Here is a 15,479-nt window from a genome sequence, read left to right on the forward strand (position 1 = left end):
CCGAGAGACGAGTCCTAATAAGAAAGTTGTTTCTCTCTTCGCGCGATAGAGAAACTTAATATGCCGCATGCATTCGTCCCCGACCGAATTAAGTCCGCGGCGACGTTTGCTTAAGTGCGGCCTCCTGAAAGTGAATAAAGCGCCTCTTTTGCGCGAAAGCTTTTTCGAAGCTTTTAATCTAATTCCCGGCAAAAAAGGTGAAAAAACGTATACAAATGCGAATGTCGTTCTTTTCGCTTTACGGGATCGATATCTCCGGCCGTCTCCGGCCACGGCTGCGAGCGCACACACCTGTAGGCTCGTGAATTTTCGTGTAAAATGTATCTCGCGTATCGAAAATTCAAACGAATTTGCCGCAGAATGCAATGACGCGAATTGCGCTAATTGGATACAAGTCGTCGATTGCTTTTTTCCATGCCGAGCTTTCGAGCGCAAAAATAGCGCAAATAAAAACCGCGCGAGGCGACAGGTCATTTTTGCATTTAATTGCTGGATCATTCCCTTATCTCACAGTGGCAAATTGGCGATGGGGGTTTGTCGGCGGTAAATTGATTGTGTTCTATAGAAGCGGAATGTTCAACATATAGCGTAGCCACGAGTAGGGGAATGTGCGTACGTGTCGACACGAGTACGGGACGTCGAGGGTGAACGTGTGCGACTGTATAACGTTATTCTTCATTCTTCATTTCCCCGTTGTTATTCGCCGCGCGTTAGCTCACGTTACCGAGTGTTTCCTCTCGCCGTGTATTTAACGTTAAACGCAGAACTCACGTCGTTATCGAGCGCGTTCCACGCGATAGACCGGTGTATACGTGAAGCCCGGAATCGCGTGTCGAAACGTAAGCGAGAAACTATGACAGCCTTAGGCCCTGCGTACAATGGAAGAATATTAGATAGAATATTAATAGAAATTGGAATTTTAGAATCAGTGTCCTCAATGGCTGGTAAACACATAACGCATAATAGTGCTTGGGGAAAAATTGAAATAGCTTTAATAGATATATCTATAAAAAAAAATACTATTTGCAATAAGTTTTTTGATGTGAATATAAAAAAAAGCAAGTAAAATTCACCGTTTATGTTTTTAATTCATTTTTCTATAAATATATTTTGAAGATGTCTGAGTCATATCTCTAAACGTTACTAAAAATATAAAAATTTTATAAATCCATTGTTATAATATATTTGAGTACGCATGTAAAATTTGAGCACAATTTATTTATTCATTTGAAACTTATTTAACTTTCTGTTTACTCTTGACTTTTATGTAAAATTGTGTTTTGCAGTACTTATTTGCAAATTTGATGAAGTAGCATTATCAATTAAACTTTTTACATATACTAACAAAACTCTGATAATATTCGTGCAAAAATTTAGATAAAGTTACTCGGTTAAAAGTTATTTATTTAAAACTGTAGCAAAATATAGCAATTTTAACAAAAACCATTATAAATCAAATTTTTTATTGTTTTTTTTTCTTTGCAGCTAGTTTCAGATCCAAAATGCGGGCATTTGTGACTAAAATTTTTTTGTTGTTGATTCGCCTTTTATTCGAAAATAAGTTTGGTTATTACAAATAAAAGTAATGCAGTTGGCAGAAGTGAAAATTACTGGCGTTGCGTTTTGTTTCTTTCACCAGTAAAATCAGTAAACGATTATAAAGAAACGTTATAAAAATTTTCACTTTATATAACAAATGTTATATTAATGATTAATATTATTAAAATATGGATTTTTTTATTTTAAACTCTTTCCCTTCTTTCTTCCTTTCATTTTCATCTTTTTCCGTATTTAAAAACTTCTTTCTTCCTTCTCCTTTTATTTTTCATTATTTTATTTCTTTTTTTTTATATCCAACATTTTATAATATCTATTGGTCTATTATATGTGATTTTTCCTGAAAGACAGAAAAAAAATATTTTATTAAATAAATTTTTATTACTATATCAAAATTTTAAAATATTGCATTAATTTAACTGTTATTAAAAATGTATATTATTGTTTTGTATATATTCGCTCTCCTATTTTCTTTTTTTCATTCATTTTTTCAAACTCCTCCTTTCCTTTGTTTTTCCTTCTTATAAAATGTTTTTTTTAATAACCTTTTTTTAGACAAATAAATTTTTAACTTTGGTAAAAAATTAATAAATTAAAGTTCATGTGTTTTTCAAAAATAACTAATTAAAGTTAAAAATTAAATCATTTAAAATTAACTAAGTTAAGTTAAAAGTTATTAATTTTATTATTAAACTTTTCATTTTTTAATTACCCAACCCTGCAAACGAGTTACGAGAATTTGTAACGCGGTGCGATGCAAGATTTTGTTAAAAGTCGTTCCGATAGTCTCACACAGCGAGAGAGACTGCTTACCCAAGGCGCGCGTGCACACTATCTTTGTTAAAGCCCCACTCGGGTCGTTGACCGTACGCGGTCGCCTCAGAGAAGCGCACGTGCTTGCCGTCTGGGCCGCCTCCCCACTCTCCTCGGCCGATGGAGAGTGGGGAGGCGGCCCAGACGACGAGCACGTGCGCGTCGAGTAAGTTGAATGACCGTGCGACGTGCTTGCCGTCTGGGCCGGCCTCCCCACTCTCCGTCGGCCGAGGAGAGTGGGGAGGCCGGCCCAGACGACGCGCGACGTGCGAGTTGAAGTAGTAACGTTGAATGTCCGTAGTTTTAAACTTGAAAATCTTTATGACGTTTTGGACTATTTGGGATCTACTGGTTTTACTGATAGAAGAGACGAAACGCAACGCCAGTAATTTTTACTTCTGCCAACTGCATTATTTTTACTAGTAATAACCAAACCCATTTTCGAACAGACTATAAGAGAAAAGAATAAATGTAAAGAAACCTTTAGTTTTTAAATTTCAATAACTTAGCTCGTATTGTATAGCCAAAGTATCTTTAAGATAAATTCAACCAATTTGGTAACCAATGACAAATGAATTTATTTAAAATGTTTTTATCTTAGTCTTACTATTTGCTATTTTATACTCTTAAAAAATGGAAAATAATAAACAATAAAAAATACAGAAAATTTATTTATTCATGACATATCTAAATGTAAAATAAATATCTGATTTTAAATAAATGTATATATAAATTTGCTTTTTTATTATATTTACATAAAATGTTTACTTCAAATAATATTTCTTATAAGATATATCCTAGGATATATCCTTTAAATAAATATTTCTACAATATTACGTACTATTATACTATTTTGTACTCTTAAGAAATAAAAAATAGCACACTGGAAAAAATGTTTTATGTTCAAGTAAATATATTTTAACATTATTTTCTTGATGAAAAAAAATATTTCCTGAGTTTAAAAATAAATTATATTACACTAGCTAATATTTATTTAAATCAAGGAAATGATGTTATAATAAAAATATTTACTGAAATAGACAAACTTTTTCAATACAAATAAACAATATATAGAAAACAGAGGAAATTTATTTATTCGTGACACATCGAAATGTAAAATAAATATCTGATTTTAAATAAATGTATATAGAAATATTTCTTTTTTTATTTACTACATAAAATATTGATTTCAAATAGTATTTTTTATAAGAAATATTTCAATGATATTATTATTTTTTATTCCAATGATTTTCTCCAATACTGCAATTTACCCTGAGAGAAAAATTACTAAATAAGAAGTATTTATTCGAATAAACTAATAAAATATTTATTAAATGTAAATACATATTTATTTAATACAAGAACCACTAATTTGACTTGAGTATCATCTTTTTTCTATAAAGTAAATATTTATATATTGTAAGAAAATGCATATTTTGTTAGTACTATTCAAATAAATGTTTATTAAAATTTAGGAATTTTTTCTCTCAATGTACAAATATAAGGTAATAAATAGTTCGTAGAAAACATAATTTGTTATTTATCTATAAAAGGAAACTGATTCTAAATTTTCAATTACTATTCCTAATATCTAATATTTCTCCATTGTGCGCAGTACCTTACATTTCTTCAACGCGGCTAAAAAAAAAACAAAAAGAAAACAACGAGCAGGTCTTTCTTTTCCCCGTGGCTGTGAAGCTGAGAGAGCTGCGTTATTTTTACACGAGGGAGACGTATCACGCGGATAAACCATGAATAAATGGCGCTTCATCGCCGTCGGAGTATAATGTGCCGATGAAAAATAAGGGGCCAGTAAACTACTTCGAAAATTAACGTCGTAGCGTACCCGAAAGATAACCGCAACTCGCTACAACGTGACAAATACATTCCGTTCGCGCGGTTGTGTGCGTGTCTTGTGTGTGTGTGTGTGTGTGTGTGTGTGTGTGTGTGCAGAATGCAGGTACACGCACAATACCGGTGGAACGAATCGACCCGCGCGAATGCAAACTGTGGCAATTATTCGAACCGCAGCTGCGCGGAAACTTTCCCGTAACAGATCGCGCAACGATTAATAATCTATATTAATTACTGCAAAATGCAGATATGCAATTCGAAGACGATAAAATCTCCCCGCCCTGTCGCGCGCCGCGTCTTCGACCGCTAATTAGTCTACGAAAATTACACGCCACTCTCGGCGCACAACGTTGCACGGGGGCGATAATTTCCGCATGCGGTTTCTTGCAGAGATTCTTGAAAAATCCCGACCAGATTTTCGCGGCGTTTCCTTTTCTGCGAGAATTAACGAACTGGAAATTCGAATTTGCGATAAATAAATAATCAAATTTATTTATTTTTATTCAATCAAAATATAGTCTCCATTTCGCAATTTTCGATTTTTAATACGTGATTTAATGGAAGCTTAAATAATTTGGAGAAACATTCGTTAACTTTCTTGCTTATTCGTTTCTACACACAAAAAAGGGCGGGCAATTCGTTTCTGTTCGTCAACCGCAGAGAATATCGACACGTCGTGTCGCTGCAACGTACCGATTCCACGACGTGGAGCGGAAAGATTCAAGAAGCTATTCGGACAGACACTCACCGAACGAAGAAGTAGCTCCGATCGTGAATTTTCTCTAGCTGCATAAAGTTGTCCTTTTCACTTCTTGAAAATCCAATTTGGTGATGTTTGGTAGTTTATTTTTGATGATTATAAAAACTGTGATTAATAATATGAAAATAGATATACGCGTGTGAAATTAGCCTTCCTTTCATATTAGACTTTTTAGAATCGCTTTATATATAATCATAATTGTAGCGTACAACAGAGGAAGATAGTTGGAATAGAAATTTTTTTCTATTGTTTATTTATTATTTTCTGTTTTATATTCTTAAAAATAGAAAATAGTAAATAAACAATAGGAAATGGAGAAAACTTATTTATTTATAGTATATCAAAATGTAAAATAAGCAGTTAATTTAAAAGTAATATAAACATGAATGTTAAATATTATTTGCTTTCTCATATTCTTGTTTTTATATTTTTTACTACACAAAATATACTAAATATTTTTTATATATTGTTTAAACGAATATTACTATTAAATCTATATTTCAATTATTTCCTAGCACTGATATATACTTATAATTGTATACTGAAAAAAAATCAAAATATTCAGGAACAAGTGTAACTTATGAATTTTTTCGATTATTCGCTGGTTATAAAAAAATTTAATTGTGATGACGGAATATACATTTCTATGAATTGTATCTCATTTCTGTGAAATATATTCCATTTTTCTTATTAATTGATTTATTATAGAAATAAAATTCTATTTCGCTGTGTTTAAATAAAAATCTAATTCCGTGAAATAAATTTATATTCTACAAATAAATTTTTAAGCATTTTTTTCTTAATGTAATATTTGCTTCTAAATATTTCAATTTTTTTTAGTGCATTTCAAAACAATTTTGAAATGCACTAAAAAAAATTGAAATATTCAGAAGCAAATATTACTTGACTTATTTTCTTCAATATTTATTTGTTTTAAATAAATTTAATTGTGATAATAAAATACACATTTCTGTGATGTATATCTCATTTTTGTAAAATATATTTAATTTTTCTTATAAATTAATTTATTTGTTATAAATAAAATTTTATTTCGCTGTATTTAAATAATGGCTTATTCCAATGATATAAATTTATATTCTACAAATAAATTTTAAACTAATTTTTTCTCAGTGTAGAGTTTTGATACTCGTACTAAAAATGAACGACCACCAAACGTTTATAATAATTATTATTATAACTATACAATCTGAAAAGACAAATTTTGTAAAAAAGAAAACTAACTTTATGCGTATCTTTTTCGTATTATTATTACAGTCTTGACTTGACTACCAAATACCACTAAACAATCATTTAACAAATGATAACAATTTTGTAATTAAATTTTTAATATATATACAATAGCGGGCCAACTTCATATATATGCAACAGAGGGCCAATTTCACACAGCTGCCTCCTCCTCGTCTAACATGACGTTCCATCGTCTCCAGCCGCGATGCGTTATGTATCGTCGAAATTATCCTATCCAGAGGCGATTCGGCAGGATATCGATCACAGAAACTCTGTTCGATCACTGATTAATTGACACAGCAAAACGGCCGGCCGTTAGATTTATTGGGCACTCCCGGCTATCCGCGAGCGACGGGCCGTTTCCGACATATTGTCGTCGATAGCGATCGCGAAAATCGAGACACCACTTTCACACCACTTTGCACCGCGACGATACACGTGCGCGGATTTACTCGTCGGCATTCCTGACTGATTCACGGACGATTTTCGATGGATTACGATCGATATCGCTCGCGACGTTGCGAAACGCTTTCGATACACCGTCACTTCGACAATACGCGTAACAAGTTTAGCACCCACGCATTTCCCCGTCACGGTTGCCAAGTTTTGACTAGTGTTCCGTTGGTAACCGGCTGTCCGGCCGGAGATCGTCGGAGACGGTCGAGGATCCGCCGGAGGTTATCGGAAATTGTTTACTATTCAAATTGCGTATTTTTTTAAATCGCATATGTTGGTCGTACGACGAGTTTGTTTACGTTTTGATTCCGGCTGCAACATAGGACCATTTTCGAGTCTCCAAACATTCTCTATCTTATAATGTTCTCTCACATTTATCGATAAGAGATTATAAGATAGTAGAAAAAGAGGGATGGGCGTTGACGCGTAATGGGCCTTCTGCAATAAGCCATTAATCACCACTCGTATCACATTAGTGATAAGTCAGAATTATAAGTCATAAATCTTAGGAAACTTGCATTCAGAATAAATCGCATTAGATCGTTGCGTCACAACAATTGCCCATACTTCTCTCTTAACGACGATTTTAAATTCCTGCACTTTTTTGTTGTATAAGTAACAATTAATCTTAACAAGCCTAATGAGCCGTCTGTCGAGATCATCCATTTCTTCGAAACGTAGAAATTCCATTTTCAATGAACACAATACACTGAAAAAAAGTTTTTACGTTTAAGTAGATATGCTCATTTTAATATCATTTCCTTGATTTAAATAAATATTAGCTAGTATAAAATAATTTGCTTTTAAACTTGAGAAATATCTTTTTTAATCAAAGAAATGATGTTAAAATAAACATTTACATAGCATTTTTTTTCAGTCTATGCTTTATGCGCAGCAGTTTTCAAGTTATATCGGTTTACAACTAGAGAAAAGTTATATTTAAATGGATGAAATTATTTCTTTAACTTGGTTTTAAAGTGAAAATACCTTTGAGGAAAATTAAAATTTATTTGATTTCAAGAAATGACGTTGTTAGCCTTTTTTCAAAGTAAATAAAGTAAATAGTTAGTTGTTCAAATTATTTGTTTCATTTAAACAAATAATTTTTTTTAATTTAACAAAAGTACTTACAAAAATGTAAGAAATAATTTGCTTATTTCGGTTTTAAAAATAGATTTTATTAAAAAAGATTTGTGTTGCACAATCAAGCTATTTCTTTAATTTTAATAAAAGAAACGTACAAAAAATGTCATCAAATCAAAGAAATTTTTCTTTAACCACATAGCAACGCACAAATTTTTTTGATTCAAACAAATATATTTTTACTCGAAGAAATTTTCTCTAGATGTATTTTGATCAGTTCTCTCGATAAAAGTGGCAGATACATATTGCTTTTTGATTGATCAGTCGTAATCTAAGTTTTAAGACACAAGAAATAGAATTTGGAATCTCCACGCAGTCTCACTGACTTATTACCTTCTAACTCGATTATAAATCGCTCCTGACTTTTAATTTATTACTAATGGCTTATAGAAAGCCCACATAATATAACATAAATAATTACATGTTAATCTACACAACATAAACTATGTGTAAACTACGTGTTTACGTGTAATTTATATAAACAATGATCTATAAATTATAGAAAATCAGATATTATTAGAAACAATGAAAATTATATTTTGTTAATTTTATTTTTCATATTATATTTATATATTATCAATTGTAAAATCAGGTGTATTAAGAATCTTAAAATTTAATTACTTTTTTCTGTATTGTATTATCTAATTTATAAAATTATTTCAAAATTCGAAACAATGTTATGAAAATTGATATGACAGAAGAGCTTCCTAGTTTTTATTTATGTTTCCAAAGTTTTCCTTTTTGTTTAAGAAATAAAATCCAAAAGCAAAGTGATATGTCGGCAATTTTCTTTCATTATTTGATAACAATAGATCATAAAATGAATATTATATTACACTAATTAAAATAAATAATAAATTGAATATTACATTATGAAGGAATCGTTAATTTCCGACAAATAAAAATTTCAACGAATAGGTATCGAAATAGGTATCGAAATCAAAGTGACGTTATTAAAATTTTGAATATATTAAATTATTGACATATTGATTTATCGAGTAACTCTTAGTTCCTTTTCTTTAATATATGTATGTACATATCAATACCTTTTTCTCTAAATGGTTTCACAAAAATTATGTCATGTCTAATGAACAGGTAATTTTAAATAAACTTTATAAATGTCTTAAATAGTTTAATGTGTCATAAATCAAAACGCATGACATTTTAAAAACGTTGAAATTTTAAAAATGACATTTTTTCGATAGTTTTCAAAATTTTAAGACGTTGCTTGTTAGACAATTTCAAGCTGAAATTTTCTATATTGAAATATTATGTTAAAAATAACATATCATATTATACTTTAGACGCATGATGTGTTTTTATGTAAAATGATAAATTATATTGAGAAAGTTTTTTAATACACATCTATGATCTTATTATGTGCATTAAGGACACACATTTGTGAGCGTGTCTTTAAAAATTCTGACGTGCGATCGCCGCAAACTTAATTAAACTAATATCGTCAAAATAATTAAATTGTAGTGAAAGATCTCATCGTATCAGTGTTGTGGCCACTCGATATTCACCTCGGGCGAAGCTGAAACTGTGATACGAAATTCGCCAACTTCCCGAACTTTCACATGACGCGGGGAATTCCTGATCGTCCCTTATTTTTTTTCATATGTGAGTTTTAAAAGTAATCTTGAGCATTATTTTTGTTCTATCTAGATTTTCTTAATTCGATTTCCTTACAGTTTCGAACGTTTAGAAAATATTTCTAACGTTACGAAATGCTGTAAGTTAATGAAATTGTCAGTGAAATTGCAGCGTATTAGTGTCAACTATTAATTTTACGATTACTTTCTTCCTACATCTTTTGCAATGTGGCGTTAAGGATTGCGGGGTAAAGGCGTACGCGCGGTGTTATCTCAAGAATTGCGCATTTGCAATTTGAATACCTTTCACAGAAGTTCTCTCTTCTTCACATCGTAGAATTCTCTAACCAACATCACCTCTTGGAACATTTTCTTAACGGAGTTTATAGGAGAGTTCCGTGTAACTTTACGAGGCAGGTTATAGACGTATATTATCATATTGAGCCTTTCAAAATTGTACAACCTCCATCTAAGACATTTTCTCTCACAAATCACGCAAAAAAGAAAGAGGGAAAGAAAATATTCCAGTAAATATCGACGAGGATATTAGGTCGGCCAACTTGTACAGGATTTTTCGCAACGATTTTCAAGTTTCTCGCATTGTGAGCATTCGTGGAACGATAGTGTCGCGCGTGACTTCCAGTCACGTGGAGCGAACGGTTGAATGGCAAATGTCATAACGCGGTGCATTTTTTATTTTCAGCATCGACGAGGACGGCCCGTGGAACGCGACGAAGGAGATCATCACGCCGCACAACGACACGTTCTACACCGTCGAGAACCTGAGGCCATTCACGGTGTACAGCTTCAGAGTGGCGGCGATAAATGCTTTAGGACGCAGCAAACCCAGCCAGGCATCCTACTACATGGTGACCCTACGCGAAAGTGAGTCTCGCGATTTTGATTCTCTTTCCTTTTTTTTTACGAGAGATTCTCTTTCTCTTCTTCGTTTCTCTCAAACAATCAAAGCATTATTTCTATTGTGTTAGCAGGATGTAATCCCGTTTTGTCGAATCGTTATCCTTCCTCGAAAATCACACAAACGAGAGTAAGAAATATAAATTATAATTTCAGAGAGGCTCAGAAAATTGTGTTTATGTTATAAATGCAATATATAATACATTGTGAAATTTAATATAATTAATTACGTTACAGAGAATTTATTAAAATTTCATCCGATAAAATATATTTATATATTTAAAGTTTCGATAAAATGTTAATATACTATAAATATTTGTGCAAATAATTAATTGTTATAAATACCCATATAATTTGCATATGTACATTATAAAAATATAAATTTGTTGACAAGTTAATGATATATTATTATATATCGTAAACAATGTACGCTTGCGGGAATTGCAGGACCGACGATATTGATTTCTCGGTAAATCGAAAACTATCAAAGACCGTTTTGGTTAAGTTATGCTTTACAGTTTCGTGTTGCCTATCTATTATCAATCTTTATCGGGAGAGTTTATAGAAGACTATCAATACGTAGTGGTTACATAGAACTTATCTCTGAATGGAACAATCATCAATACGAAGATAGTATTCCACTTATCTCTGTCTCTCTCTTTCTCTCCCTCTGTCTCTCTTGGAAGCGTCGTAATAGTAAAGTTTCCCGGCGAGGGCCAATATCGGCTTAGGTTATCCTCTCGTCGCGTACATCTGCGTTTCAAGCCGATTCAATCGTCCAAATTACATCTCCCGCAGGCTATCAAAACGAAGTTTGTCGACCACGATGACGCAGAGTGGCGTCATGCTAAATTAAATGGTTGACACCCTCCGGTCGTTAGCGCGCCCGGGGGAGAGCACAAAGCGTTTCACGACGACGATGACACACGAAAGAAAGTGACGGAAACTCTCGGCCGAAAAGAGGAAAGTCCGAGAGAAGGAGAACGGGTGGCGCGGACGGGAGAAGGGGATCGAGAGCGTGGCACGACCAGTTCTTGGCATCCGGAGAGGCGAGAAGGACCGTCCAAAGGACGGCTAACTAAAGAGGTGCTAATTGCAGCCGGCAGCCGGGAGCGTGCAAGCAGGCTCGAGTCGAGCCTATTCTTTTCCTTTTGTTTCCTCTAATTCGTTCTTTTTTTCCCCCGCGCTTGTCCCATCTCTCTTTCCATTTTTCTCTCTGTCTTACCTCTCTGCGTTTTCTTTCTTTCTTCTTCTCTGTCGTTCTCGACGTCATTCTTCCGCTTACGTTATGAAATAGGTTGAGCGGGTTGTGTCTCGCGCAAGACCAAGCGAACCCTATAAATTCCGTCGGGCGCGCGTAAGAGAACGGTTAGCAACGTGTAGCCATATATGAGCGCCACGGACGACAAAGTTTGCGAGTACGAGGACCATCTCTCCGTTCCACGCTCTCAACCCTTTTCGACCTGGATTCCCGCGCGTCGTTGATCGCAGGCCCCAATTACCGGGTACACTCGCGCGCGCGCGCGTACACGCGAAGGGCCAACTCGCGGTCCGACGGGAATTAGATAGTCTGTGGAATGTAGCCATCGTAGATGGAATCCCGGTTTATTTTTAACGGATGAACGAGTAAGTGCGTGAGTACTGAATTCGCGTCTATTACCGGTTTTTTCCTCGACGTTTTTTTGCGCTCTCCAGTTCTTTCCGTTGATAATTCGTACCAGCAAAATGTTATAAGATCAATTAGAGTAACTGACGCTTAAAAATTTAATGACTGCACACGTTACGGTACAGAGATATAACTCTTAAAGAATTTACTATGTTAGATATGGTTCACCGATTGTAAGAAAAATTATGTTATTGTATCAACAAAATTTACATTTGAAAAAGAAGTATTTAATTTTAAGATAATTAAAATGTTTGATTTTTATCTTCTTTTTTAAATACTTAAAGACATTTTAGTTTTAGAATGATGATAAGATTTGAGAAACTAAAACGTTATAGCTATTAAAAATCAGCTATTTCAGTTTTAAACGTTTTAGTATTTTAAATCTGAACGCTATTTAAAATCAAAATTTTTTAAATATTTATAAAGCAGAGACAGAAACGAAACATTTTAATTTCTTAAAACTAATACTTTTTTTTAAATGTAAATATAAATACTTTTTTTAAAATGTAAATATATAATGCGTTTTGGTGAAACCAAGCTAGAATTTTTTATTATTGTAACAGAACTCGAGATTTTATAATTAGTTAACATTAAAATTGATAAACTTTACTACAATTTGGTAATTTCTACGAGATACCTCATTCGTCCGTTTGCGAACAAATGTACTGAATCTAGTTTTTTTAGTATTAATATGTAGTTGATGTCCTGTCGCTTGTTAAAATGTTGAGATATCTCTGATTATTATATACGCGATGTTTATTACATTATGTGTATTTAAAAATATTTATATAATTTAGATTTGCACAAATTTGTATAAATTACTCTAATTGATTGTATTTAATAATATAATTAATAGTTTATTTATAAACTACAGGGAACATTTGACATTCTTTGTATATTCACTCACGCCTACACATACATATCTTTCTTAATTATTTACACATTAATTTATATTATCGTAGAGAGGGCGGCAACATATTATATTACATTATTAACCACGTAGTATGATATTAATACCGTACTAATTAAGTTTTAAATTAAATATATCGATTGCCGAATATTTTGGATATCGTCCCGGGTTTGCTATTGCAACAAGTTTCAGTGTCACATTTCTCCCTCATGTCACAATTGCCTAAATTAACATTAGATATATCTAATCGAGGACATTTCATTGAAAATATAGGTTAATTCCAGTATATATGCCGCACTTGTATCAAAAACTTAATTTATCAAGTGTTCATTATATTTAAGGTAAATAAACTATACCAATAAAAACTGTATGCTATTTACTATTATTTAAAAAATTAGAAATACTTATTTTCTCATATTTGAAAAAAAAACTTTGAAATTTTTACCACTTTTACCTTATCAAATTTACTAGTTTTATCATATCAAAAGGGGATGTATGATCACTCATGGATGAGACTCAAGCAGAATAAAAAATACAAGAGCTAAGCGCTTGTATTTTGCTATACTACACCCATTCTCAAAAAAAAAATCCGTGCTCGAAAAAGAAGGGGTTTAATTTTTGATATTAAAATGTTTCTATTTCCGTTTTTAAAATATTAAAAAATGTTTAAGTTTTAAATCTATACACTTTAAAAGTAAACATTTTTCAGTGTTCAAAAAACGGAGACAAAAACAAAAAACTTTTTAATATTTTAAAATTAATATTTTTAAACTAAACATTTTTTTTTTTAAGCGTATTTACCGTGAAATGTATTTTTTACACTATCCATAGAGAGAAATAGAGAGAGAGAGAGAGAGAGAGAGAGAGAGAGAGAGAGAGAGAGAGAGAGTAATCACTTTATACGTATGTTGTAAAATATGGCTGTTCTACTTACAACATTGTCAAATCGATTCAGCTCACGATGGTGTCGTTAATGTTAACAATAAAAAAACTGAAATCACAGCACAGTACTAATATAACATAAAAGTATGTACAACAGAGGTTGCGTGTAAATTATCTTTACTCCTATTTTTTTCCAACTTCTGCGGCACAGATCCTCGCGCGCCGTAAATACTGAAGTTACCCTATTGCTTTCACCGCGTATATTTCTTCGTGGATCAACGACCTTTATTTTATACTACGATCCTGTCGTCGAGAAGCCTCGAAAACTGGAACACAATACGCCATGTTGCGCCAGGTGGACTATGTATGCAAAAGAGACACTACAAGACGCGCACGTAGCTACGTAGTTGCGACCGGTGGCAGCTCATCGACGATGGCTCATCCATCGTTCCGTCGCGCGAGATGGGAATAATTATCCGGCTATCGAGATGCATCCGCATTGCCGTACCGGATTTCACGTATCTTCATGCGGAAATACATTCCTATATATTCGCGCATCCGTGTCAATAATTAATTTAAATGCTGCCAGAGACATCACGGCTGGATGCGTGGCACGAGAAAAATTCGGAGGCGAACATTAACTCTGGGCCCTGTCGGGAGAATCGCGGGATCCTACGCGCGATTACATTCGCGTATCATCGGCGTCGGTATTTTTGTAATTTCCCGTCGCAATATCGCCACGCGATCCGATCAGCTCGAATTAACGTTTCGAGATAACGCTCGTGATAAAATCGAGGTAATTCTCTCTTTCTCGCCTCGCCATTCAGCCTCGCTCTTTGTCTCTTTTTTTTTCGTTTCGTTACGTGACTGCGACATACGGCCGTTTTTCCACGATGATTTAGATTCGATCGCGCCATCGAGTCGGTCGTTCCGTAACAACGCCACAGTTGACGAATATCATATCGAGAAATATAATATTGTTGAACTTGGGACACGTGCAATTTGTTTCAGCGCGATGTTAAGTAACGCGATATAGTGGCGGGAATTTTTATGCACTGTATTGAAATAAAAGAGGAGAGCGGAAGGAAAAAGAATTCTTTTGTGAAACGCTTTCGCGGGGGTGCACCCATGATCGAAAAACGATACGTTCGTCGTGCCGAAACGCGCCGCTCTCTCGGTTCGCGGCAGGCGACGTGCCAGGATGAGAAATGCGGTCGCGCGTTGTCGGTGCAGCGAGGAGAATCGTATGCGCTCGTAGTGCAGCGTCGCGGAGCGGAGTAAGTATTTCCGACGTATTTCTGCGAATTTTGCTGCGCCGCGACATTTCGCACGTCACTTACGACGTTCCCCGCGAGAGACGAATACGCGGAGGAGAAGCGTATCGCTAATACGGAGGGGAATGAATGAAACGACAATTTCCTCGCTCGTAATTTTTCAGAACGATGATAGATCTTGTCGTTTCCCCGTATCTGCGGCACGTTTTCGCGCTTATCTCGTTCCCTCCCGCGCTTTTTAATTACGGACGATGCATTTTCAGACGATTATAACGGGAAAACAGTGTCGACGCGCGCACTTCGAAAAACGATATCTTCCTCTCGGTCACTGCGGTGCAGCGCGCGATTCGTTTCAGTTTGCGAGTGTACGATACGGAATGCGGCAGTCGATATCGGCGATCGT

General features: G+C 34.0%; 1 protein-coding gene across 6 annotated transcripts in view; it reads left to right on the forward strand.

The window, feature by feature from the left end:
- The window catches only part of LOC105195208 (tyrosine-protein phosphatase 99A), a 309,085-nt gene that overhangs the window by 255,457 nt on the left and 38,149 nt on the right, over window positions 1-15,479 (forward strand). For all 6 annotated transcript variants that reach the window (XM_039449885.1, XM_026131022.2, XM_039449886.1 and 3 more), the window contains exon 5: window positions 10,130-10,311. In XM_039449885.1, coding sequence (XP_039305819.1) covers window positions 10,130-10,311 — 182 coding nt within the window. The remainder of the gene's footprint in view (window positions 1-10,129; window positions 10,312-15,479) is intronic.

Source organism: Solenopsis invicta, chromosome 5 (genome assembly GCF_016802725.1).
Source record: "Solenopsis invicta isolate M01_SB chromosome 5, UNIL_Sinv_3.0, whole genome shotgun sequence".
NCBI classification, from domain to species: Eukaryota; Metazoa; Arthropoda; class Insecta; order Hymenoptera; family Formicidae; genus Solenopsis; species Solenopsis invicta.